The sequence below is a fragment of the Perca flavescens genome, chromosome 4 (assembly GCF_004354835.1).
Source record: "Perca flavescens isolate YP-PL-M2 chromosome 4, PFLA_1.0, whole genome shotgun sequence".
In the NCBI taxonomy this organism is placed as follows: Eukaryota; Metazoa; Chordata; class Actinopteri; order Perciformes; family Percidae; genus Perca; species Perca flavescens.
The window spans coordinates 37,225,170-37,236,584 of NC_041334.1; the positions used below are offsets into that span (position 1 = coordinate 37,225,170).

Consider the following 11,415-nt stretch of genomic DNA (forward strand, 5'->3'; position numbering starts at 1 on the left):
CTCCTCCTCACACACACACACACACACACACACACACACTGTCCTCCCGTCTTGTCCCGTGTCTAGTCAAACGAGCCTTAGGCATCACGCTGTCCATCGGTGTCCCCTTCACACAGCTCGCAGCCTTGGACGGACGTCCCGGCGTGTTTCCCCTTGATCAAAATGAAGAAGAGCGATCAAGCTCACGCAGAGCATCAGCACAGTGGCGAGGAGAAAGAGAGGGAGCTGTGGAGGGAAAAGGAGGAGAAGGAGCGGCAGCACAGGAGGGCTGAAAAGAAAATGCTGGCTTTCTGGATGTCCTTGTCCCACAAGACCAGGACACTCTTCAGGCCCCGTAAGAGACCAGGCTTCCAGCGGTCCACCTCGGCCGTCCGGCTGCTGAAGAGTGAGGCGTGAGGAGGGACCGTGTGTGTGTGTGTGTGTGTGTGTGTGTGTGTGGAGGTCTGTCAGTAGCAGAGTGCCAACAGAGGCCTCACAGACCTGCTGTCAAGTGGACCCTTGTGTGTGTGTGTGTGTGTGTGTCTAAATGTGTGTGTGTGTCTAAATATATGTGTGTGTGTGTGCTCTGTTTAAGTGGATAAAAGCAGCTTCCTCCGACTAGTCCACCATCTGCAAAAGTACTTTGTGTTGCTGCCCTACCAGTGCTGGAGTGACAGGTGAAGGGCACAACAAGCTTGTGTAGTCCACCTGTCACATTTATTTGCAAAACTACTTTAAAGAAACCAGTTTTTTGTAAGCAAAGAGTCATCGCCTGCGATTTTTGAACGAGCCTGGGTCAGGTTGAAGACAACTTGGGAACAGTCAAAGCAGGAAAGCCAGTTAGCGTTCCCTCTGTCCAAATGGATAATTTCCAAAGGAGCATCCTTCTCAAATCAGCTTGACCGATTCAGCCAAAAGCCTGGAAGAGGATTTTTGCGGCGTCCTTCCCTACCAACACTAAAGCCCACAACCTGGCAGGGATGAGTTAACAGGGATCAGCCATGGCGGTGACCCATCTTTCTCTGGAGCTGCGTTTCCGAGGGAAGAAGCTGAGGGGCTTCACGTGCAAAGTGACCCGCTCGGCCCACGGCTTACTGCCGGAGAGCTCTTGGATCATCGCCGCCCAGATCCTTCTGCCGTACCTGTTGTCCGGCCTGGGCATGGTGGCGGCTGGGATAGTCATGGATGTAGTGCAAGTATGAAAAAAACTTGTGTTTGTGGGTGTGAGATTACATGATTGTACTGCCATTTTTTTCTTTTTTCTTTTATCTATTGTTGTTAATGCACTAACAATATATGCGAGACAGATACATTTGATTCGAAACAATATGACAGGTGTTGTTTTATGTTATTGTGACTTTTCATGATCACCACTGCTTTCCAATAGGTTTATTGTTTACTTACCTTTCAGATACAGTAGTGGTGAGTTCCTGGAAAGCAGACAGAGTCAGACGAAGGATGGATGTGATGCTTTGTAATGAATCTGTAGTCTAATAGTTAGGGATGACCCTCGCAAACAATACAAAAAGCACTTGAGAAATGAAAAGAAAATTACAATTAGGTAATCTTTCAAGCAACCTTGGGTTAAAAACTATGATACAGAAGAATTACAACGTAATTACAAAATATCTGGCCTTCTCATATACAGAGAGAACATGACTGGCACTGTAACTGTGCAGACAAACAACAGAACATGTAGGACACAGCCAGGCAGACAGCAGTATCAGACACAGAGTCAGATAGACATAAACAGAGCCACCGAATAATCTCTTGTAAATACCGAACCAGAGTTACATGACTGACACCCTGAATTATGCAGCAGGTCAGCCAGTGCTGACAGATCACGTTTCATGGGAGATAGGACATGGAAATACAGGCACTTATCTTAAATCAATTAACACTCACTGGTCAAACAATTCAGAAAGTCTAAAGGCTCTGACACACCAACCTGACGGACGACAGTCGGCAGAAAAGACAGTCGGACTGATTATTCGGCTCCCTGAGGTCCAAAAAGTGCCTCGGAACATGCCGAAGTGACGCCGACTTGAGCGTACGTTCTGCGTGTGCGCGAGACGTAATACGTCTCCATAACAGCAGGCGGCGCTAATCTGTATTCTCGCCCCAAAAAAGTGAAAACCGGAAATGACGAACGCGTCACGTGGGTCTGGCTTCTCCCGAATCTCAAAGCCAGACCATAATGGCGGCTCGTTCGGAAAACGATCTTGTATTTTTAGGAAAATAGTTCTCACCGAAATGTGCTTCTGAAAACATTTTAAGCGAGAAATAGGCCATGCAGTTGCTGAATCGGTCTGTTTTTTTGATCGACAAAGGTCAATTTGAAAGATTTTCGTCAGATTTTGAGAGGTGTTCGTCAACCTCATCCTGCTCGTGTGCACTGATTCGCTCAAGGGTAAGGGCTAGCACTCCACCAATCAGATTGGTCATTGAGTCCAACTGCCCACTGGCAGATTCAACAAGTCAAATCAGCCCAAATTAACGCCGACGGCTCCTCCGAATGACGCCGGCACGGAACACACCGAACAGACTCGAGTCACCGACCTCGCCAGACTTGTCTGACGGCCGAACAATCGGGTTGGTGTGTCAGGGCCTTAAATTCACTGCTGCTTGTGAGAGGCGGTAAGAAACACGATTAATCATTTGGAGCATGTTCAAATTTATAGTAAGGATTTTGAAGCCCGTTTTTGTTCTCGATAACATAAATATTCATGACTAAATATCAATCAATCAATCAATCAGACTTTATTTATATAGCACTTTTCATACATAAAAATATAGCACAAAGTGCTTCATACAATCCCCCCACCACACACACAAAAACACACACAGATATACAAATATAACACAATTGCTTTATTTAAACTATAATTAATATTTAATATTTTTATAAAATGACAATGGGAAAACAATGTGAAAAGGGGTGACTCGTAGTGATGAAACTATGGAAAATGATCACCTGAATCTGCACCTCCTCTTGGCTTTACGGAGCTTCATAGTGAGTTTCAGCTCGTTGTTTGGCTGTCTGGCTAAACTCACCTATCATGTCATTATTTCCGGGCTGTTTTTTAAAGAGAAAAGCTCCGTAAAACCCACATTACACTACCTGCTCAGCACCAAACTGCAGACACAGTTCGAGACCAGCTGGTGACCATAGTGAAGCATTTAGCAGCTGAGAGCCAGATATTACACTCAGGAGTTGGTGGAGAACAAAAACAGAGCTTATAGAGAGTGAACTTTGGACTTACGTTGATGACCAGAAACACGACGTTCGCAAATTAAACTTGGTGATTATACAGTATGTTCACAACATGTTTCCAGTAAATACTGTGATGTATTTGAAGAGTGGGCTGCATTGGACAAGCTTGTTGGTAACAGAAGGTGCATAAAAAAAAAACACTGTGGTGTTTTTCAGCACTGGGATGTGTTCAAGGAGATCTCGGAGGTGTTTATCCTGGTGCCAGCCCTGGTAGGGCTCAAGGGGAATCTGGAGATGACATTGGCATCCAGACTGTCAACAGCAGTGAGTGGAAACACACTCACATGCATACAGAACACACACACACTCACACACACACACACACATGCAAAAAAAGAGATGACAACAATTGTTTTAAAAGATAAGAACTATAATATTGAATACTTTTTTTTGGTTTGTTAAAGGTGCTGTAGGTAGGATTGTGAAAATCCAGGACTTAGCCAAAAAATTTGAATATCGACAACTTCTCAGTCCCTCCCCCCTTTCTGCTAAAGCCCAAAACGGTCTCCTAAGCCCTTTCCCCCACAAGGGAGAATTAAAGCAGTTAGACACCCCCCCTGGCCCTGATTGGTGCATCTGAACAGGGAGCAAATCACACTCCAGGCTGTAGGTGGAGCCAGAGGAGCTGGATTTCTTTTTTTAATGACCTGCTTCATGTAGTTCTACTGGAACATAGGGTCAGTTTCAGCAGATATGCCAGAAAGTTAGTTTTATAAGTTTTACCTACTGCACCTTTAATAGTAGGAAATGTGGCACAAACACTTGGCTAAGTGTGTAGATAGGCAGCAGCCAGTAGATACTGTAGGTAGCAGCCGGTACTGGGTACTTTGAAGTTTGTTACTCATTTTTAAAAATTTGATGCTACCATTCTGTCTCCCAGCTTCCTAACACCAACAACTTTTAAAGCCAGTTCCACACAAAATACGGAGAACCATATGCTTTGGCGAGCAAATACCGTAACTTCGGCATCCATCGCTAATACTAATTCATTATCAGTCACTTAGCGAGGAACTTCCTTACTGCAGCCTGAGTGATAATTATTACTCATCATTAGCTATGCACACTGTCTACCGGTCAGATCATTTGTCAGGGTAATTCTGACATGATGTTGACAAGCAGCGGGATTTAAAATTTGCACAGTGACACTTGAAAACAACTAATATGTAATTGAGAAAAGTGATTACGTGAGCCTGTTTCCATCCACAGGCCAACACAGGGCAGATGGATGAGGCTCAGCAGCAGTGGAGGATGGTGTTCTGTAATCTGGCTCTGATTCAGGTGACACACTGCTCCACCGCACACTCCCCATTGTATTACTAACACACTTCATCACTCTGCTGGCTTCAAGACAACTCAGTGTAATTCAAGAAGCTTCGCTGGCATGATAAGATCATTTATCTCACTTCAGTAATGCATCGCAGCCAACTAACCCTAACACACAAAAGTTGGAGATGGTTTTTTAAATGGTAGATATGATGAGAAATTGAAGCACACAATAAAAAAAATTGGGCTGATTCTTCCAATGCCTGCTAAAACTTCTTTTTAACACTACGAGTGGACATTGGCGGGCCGTGTATTTTACACCTAGGCCTTCTGTACTATCCTACAGCAATTAAACCACCTTTGACAAACCTCACCATGACAGTATAGGACATTATTGTGTGTTATAAAGCGATTTAACACAAGGCTCAACAACTAGAGAGTTTCAATACACTATTGCAGAGACATGAATACACGGTTGACTGAAGCCATCACTTTACGCAGTATGGCAGGATGATGAAGTAACGTTATTGCTACGGTTAGACTCGTGAATATTCATTAGGGAACTCATCCCTGAATGGCTAATACTCGTTGCCTGCTCTGGTTGAGTTGGTTAGGTTTAGGCAAGAGGAGTGGGATTGGTTACAGTTAGGGTAAGAATGTCGGGGCGAGCCAATCAGGGATGACTTCCCGAATGAATATTCATGAGTCTTCCCCTACCACACTGCAAACTAGGCCAGCTGTTGTACAGTCACTGGGCCAGCTAGAAGGCTCTTGCCTGCCGAAGAATACGCCTAACAGGGCAAACTCAAAATCTGATTGGCCAAAGAATATGACAATCAACGACATTGTCCCTATTTGCTGAAACAGCAGAGGGATTCACTTGAAATTCTGAAGGTCTCAGAGTATATTTTTCACGCGGAGACAGCACAGGGGGAAATCTGATTGGATAAAAGCTCTAATTTATGAAATGCACTGGAAGCCAAGGGAGAGAGTAGCAATAAAATTACGGACTTTGTAAAATACATGTGAAATTTATATGTATACAGTACAGGCCAAAAGTTTAGACACACCTTCTCATTCAATGCGTTTCCTTTTTGTTTTCATGACTATTTACATTGTAGATTCTCATTGAAGGCATCAAAACTATGAATGAACACATATGGAATTATGTACTTAACAAAAAAGTGTGAAATAACTGAAAAGATGTCTTATATTTTAGATTCTTCAAAGTAGCCACCATTTGCTTTTTTTATTAATAAGGAAAAAAATTCCACTAATTAACCCTGACAAAGCACACCTGTGAAGGTAAAACCATTTCAGGTGACTACCTCGTGAAGCTCATTGAGAGAACACCAAGGGTTTGCAGAGTTATCAAAAAAAGCAAAGGGTGGCTACTTTGAAGAATCTAAAATATAAGGCAAGGCAAGGCAATTTTATTTGTATAGCACAATTCAGCAGCAATGCGATTCAAAGTGCTTTACATAAGACATAAAGACACAGTTAAAAATATCATACAAATTGGTAACAGATGAAGAAACAGTTCTAAAAAAAATTATGAATAAAAAAAATAAAATGTAAAATTAAAATACAAAAATTAATTAAGAAAAGGCAGTTTTAAAAAGAAAGGTCTTCAGCCTTGATTTAAAATAGCTGAGATTAGGTGCCGACCTACAGTTTAGCGGTAGTTTGTTCCAGATGTAGGGACCATAGAAGCTGAACGCAGCTTCCCCCTTTTTTGTTCCGACTCTGGGTATGGCGAGCAGACCCGTCCCTGATGATCTCAAGGATCTCAACGGCTCATAGTGTAGTAGCAGATTCGCAGCGTATAAGACATGTTTTCAGTTCTTATATATATATATATATATATATATATATATATATATATATATATATATATATTTCTTTTTATTTTAAAAAAAGACTTGTAATTCCAATTTGGAGGTATCGAGAATATCTGAAATGTAATCTCCCATTTGACCCAGTATAGCTCGATAAATAGCCCTCTCTTTCACCCCCAGGTCCAGGCCACAGTCGTGGGCTTCCTGGCAGCTGTTGCAGCAGTGGGCCTCGGGGGTCTGACCAGGGGCAGAGTGGACGTTATCCAGGCTGCTGTCCTCTGTGCCAGCAGCGTCACCACTGCTTTCATCGCTGCACTGTCTCTAGGTCAGACAAAGGCACAAACTGCTGCAGAGGAATGAATGGCTGAGAATGTAGAAGCTACACATAGTAGGCTACAACATACAGGGAAGTAGAGTTTATGAGTGTAATGTGTTGTTTAACTTCTTTGTCAAGTCCTCCTCTTGTGCTTTGGCAGGTCTGTTGATGGTGGCAGTGATTATTGGATCCAGGAAGGTGGGCATCAACCCAGATAACGTGGCAACACCCATCGCTGCCAGCCTCGGTGACCTCATCACTCTGTCTCTGCTTGCTTACGTCAGCAGCCTCTTCTTTTGTTACAGAGGTCAGAGGTCACATGTCACATTAAGAAAGCCCCACGAGTCACTTTCAGTACATTCTTTTTCTGCAGCAGTGGCACTTATGGACACTAGTTTGTTGACAAAAGAGGGTGAAACCTGATTAAAATCAGTTTCAGATAAAAAAAACTGCAAAACAACAGCATCTTTGGTGTTTAGGGAGTATTTCAGCCACATGAGGGCAGCATAGTCCACCTTTGATTCTAGCAAAAGTCTGCCAAAACATCATCAAGACGATGATGTTTGACCCCTTCTCCTAAAAACACAAAGACAAGTGTCATTTCTATTCAAACACCAATTACATGAAGAGTGCAATCAAAGATTTTTACCGATGTATTTGGTGCTATGTTGCTCTCCAGACATGTGGTACCTGCCTCCTGTGGTGTGTGGCTTCTTCCTGCTCCTTATCCCAGCATGGGTTATTATTGCCCGACGCTCTCCACCTGTCAGCGATGTCCTAAAATCAGGCTGGCAACCGGTCATTTTGGCCATGTCCGTTAGCAGGTGAGCCGACCTGTGACTCTCTCTGTCAGAGGGTCCAGCGACTTTAGGACATTTCTTGCTCTGATAGCATGTTTTGACATAATTAAAATATATGTTTATTTAATTTAAAGAAATCAGTAAGGTTATGGAATCTAGGCATTTTTACACAGGTGTCCCACTCAGACTAATGTGTTGTATGTTGTCTTCGTCCCAGCATTGGTGGTCTGATTCTGGATAAGACCATAGCCAATCCAAACTTCGAAGGTATGGCAGTGTTCACTCCAGTCATCAATGGTGAGTGGAAGATGAAAACATGTAACTTTAACCAATACATTTATTATGTATAACCAGTGCATAAAAAGGCAGCATATACACACTTCATGGTTGGTATTGAGCTGCTTATAAGATTCAAATGTTGATGGTCATTATTTCCTTCCATATCAGTGGTCATGAGAGTGAATAGTAAATATTTAGAAATTAATAAATACAGATACTAGGTAAATATAATTTATATATAACAAATATATTCTTCTCAACACTGACACTTTTAAACATTTAAGTATATTTTTCTGATAATACTTTTGTACTCTACCTTCATACTTTTGAATGCAGGACTTTTACTTGTAATAGTATTTTTACATTGTGATATTACTACTTTTACTTAAGATAAAGCTTTGTATCGAAATACTTCTTCTGCCACTGCAAGAAAATCACATTGGATATAAGCAGGATAACATGTACTCAGTTGACATTTTCTCAGACAGGATCCTTATTTTAGAGTCCTTGAGTGATGAAAATGGGATGGTAACTTTGATTGATTATGCCTAAAATAAATATAATTGTGTACACAATCCCCCTTAATTATCAGAAAAAATCTGTGAAATTTCGTTCACATGCTCTGAGCAAAGAAATTAGCGATGACGTGTTTTCCTGAAGCAGTAGGCAGAGCCAGGATTTAGGGTCATGGTTTCAACAGTCCTAATCTTTGAAGAAAGACAATCAAGCTTCATAATTAGCTTCATTATTATCAATAATGTCAACTGATGTAATGGGGGAATTGTTGGAGCATGCAGGCGCCCAGCAGCTAATCCCATTATTACTTTAAAAGGGCTTCAAATTTGAGCGATTAGCCAATCGTGAGGTGTTAAAGTGCTGCTGAAGTTGAGCAGTCAAAGGAACCTCAGAGAGGCGTATGTCGCCACATCTTCACTGACAGAAGTTCGTTGCCCACAAAGCAGCATACTAAGTAGAGAGGAATAACAATGGTCTTTACATATACCACAAGCCTGATCAGAATGCCAACTATGTGTTCGCTTGCGCAGTATCTCTGCCAACTTCAGTGCTTCCAAAGACTCAGGCATGTATTACCACCCCCCGGTACAGGAAGTTCATTTGCATTCCAATTCAGCGCTCTCCGCTCTTGGCCTGTTGACCAGAAACCAGTGGAAGAAGTATTGAGATCCTTTACTTAAGTAAAAGTCGAAATAGCATAGTCTAAAAATACTCCCTTACAAGTAAAATTCCTGAAGATTTCAAAAGTTTTACTTCTGAAAAATGTACTTAAAGGATCAAAATTAAAGTGCTTGTTACGCAGAATGGCTTCTTTTAGATTGTGTTTAATTGTTATAGTAGGTTTTATTATGCAGTGTTTATCACTAATGAATACATGTAGCATTATAGTGTTGTAGTTTTTAGCAGAATGTTCAAATTTGTGCTTTAGTACAATAAGTGAGTAAAACACCCCCCTGTTTTGTCTAAAGGATCCATGTGCTTCAAAACCCTTAAGCACGCACATCCAGGTTCAGAGACAGCTTTCCCCCCCCACCATCACAACTCTAAACATTCAATTACAGAAATAGGACGTAATCATGCTGAATGATTAGCTTGCCTGTTTTGCACTGCATTTGCACTTTTCCAGTACTGTGATCTTAAAAAAAAAAAAAAAAAAAAAAAAGAGTACAGTGGTGTGAGAGTATGGCGTGAGTAAGTGTATGAATGTATACTACTATGCACTAGAAGTACCTGTCCCATTATGTGTATGTGAGGGAATGGTTTGTGGAAGGTTATGGCGTATAAGATGACACATGGGCAAATATTAAAACATACTGTAAAAGCAAAAAAAGCAAAAAAAAAAAAAAAAAAACATTTATTAGCTGGAACTTGTTTCCTTTTTTGTCTCGGACAATAAAACATCCTCCACCTTCTATGCTGCAATCTTGAAATGCACTTGTATTTGTTTTGCTTGTATTATACTACTTTAATAAAATACTTATCATGGAATAATTCAGTGCTCCATGTCCATGTCTATGTCCATGTCCATGTCCATGTCCATGTCCATGTCCATGTCCATGTCCATGTAAATGCAGGTGTAGGCGGAAATCTGGTGGCCATCCAGGCCAGCAGGATGTCCACCTACCTCCACTACTGGGGCGTTCCTGGAGCTCTTCCATTTATAATGGGTGTGAACTGTCCTGGACCCTGTGCAACCCTCTGCTCCTCAGGTCAGACACAGGGACAAATACACAATTTAAAGGTGCAGTGCACAGGCCCTTCATCAGAATTATCAATCAAGAAATAATTACCAAGTCAAACACTTGACTGTTATTAAAGCCACAGATGGTGTTGACTTTTGACAGAGCCAGGCTAGCTGATTTCCATTCTTATGCTAAGCTAAGCTAACCAGCTGCTGGCTCCAGCTTCAGTACATACAGCCATTACGGAAATGATTTCCGTAAGAATGCAAATAAGTTTAGCCTATTTCCCATATTGTCAAAGTGTTCTTTTAAAACAAGTCTTATTTGTACCAGAAAGAAACTGAGTTTGTGGGAAATGTAAATTTGACTAATGTAACAGTGGTTAAAGATAGATGCCACCAACCATCTCTACCATAGTTTCCATAGTCTTAAACTAGAGGATCACAATTCATTTGAAAATAAAAGCATTCATGGCTAAAAAATGCTACCCATAGTACAGACAAGAACTGAAAGTGGACTCACAGCTTGTTACTTGTCTTTCTACGTTTACCTAGATGTTAACTCTAAGTCAGCCAGAGTCCTGATCCTTCTTGTAGTCCCGGGTCACCTCCTCTTCCTGTACACCATCCACCTCCTGCAGGCAGGCCATACTGCCATGACGCCCACCTTCATCATCTGCTACCTGTCTGCAGCTTTGCTTCAGGTCACATAGTCCATAAATGTTTTGTTGCTCGTACTGAGAAAAAACATTTTCCCATTTACATGTTGTGATTTGTATAGTCACAGCCTAAAAAGCACCGATGTTCACCCTGCTCCTCAACACAGCGCTTCTCAGGTGCTGCGAGCAAATCACTCCGCCCAAGTAGCAGAAGTAGCAGTGCTTCGCCTTCTGAGAATATAGTTCCCAGTTTGTATACGGTTAGAAGATGGCTGTGTCACGTGACCTTGTTATTTGTACATGCTGTGACTCTACAAATCACAACATGTAAATAGGAAAATGTTGGCGTTATTTTGTCACTTATTGGGAGCAGTAGGCTAGATGGAGCCGGTTACCTCCAGGATCTGTGCTAAGCTAGGCTAGCGGTGGGGGCGAAAGGCAGAGTTACTACACGCACGGAGATGAGACGGGTATGTATGGACTTATCTAACTCTGGGGGTTACGGTGAATAAGACAAAGTCCCAATAAGTCGGCGTGTTCCTTTAAAAATTTAGTTTTGCAAGAGTGTATGTTGTACACCAATCTCAGACACTCTCATTTAAAACATGTCCATCCATTGTCATTATCTAGGTGGTGATTTTGCTTTACGTGGCCAGCCTGATGGTGCGATGGCTGTGGCGAAGGGGACTGGATCCAGACAACTTCTCCATCCCCTACCTCACAGCTCTGGGTGACCTGCTGGGGACTGGTTTCTTGGCATTGAGCTTAAGGCTGATCGTGATGCTCAGTTCTACTGGGACTGGAGTTTGA

The 11,415-nt window shown here is 42.1% G+C and overlaps 1 protein-coding gene across 1 annotated transcript; it reads left to right on the forward strand.

Moving 5' to 3' along the window:
* Positions 1-933: 933 nt before the first annotated feature.
* LOC114554639 (solute carrier family 41 member 1) lies at positions 934-11,415 on the forward strand. Its single transcript, XM_028576592.1, has 10 exons — positions 934-1,175; positions 3,410-3,517; positions 4,460-4,531; positions 6,535-6,679; positions 6,831-6,977; positions 7,350-7,494; positions 7,688-7,767; positions 9,840-9,974; positions 10,502-10,650; positions 11,236-11,415. The coding sequence occupies exons 1-10, from the start codon at positions 981-983 to the stop codon at positions 11,413-11,415; spliced, it is 1,356 nt and encodes a 451-aa protein (XP_028432393.1). The 5' UTR covers positions 934-980.

Coding starts and splice junctions, on each gene's coding strand:
- LOC114554639 (XM_028576592.1), top strand. CDS start 981: ATGGCGGTGACCCATCTTTCTCTGGAGCTGCGTTTCCGAGGGAAGAAG. Junction 3,518..4,459: donor CATCCAGACTGTCAACAGCA/GTGAGTGGAAAC, acceptor TTCCATCCACAG/GCCAACACAGGGCAGATGGA. Junction 7,768..9,839: donor GTTCACTCCAGTCATCAATG/GTGAGTGGAAGA, acceptor ATGTAAATGCAG/GTGTAGGCGGAAATCTGGTG.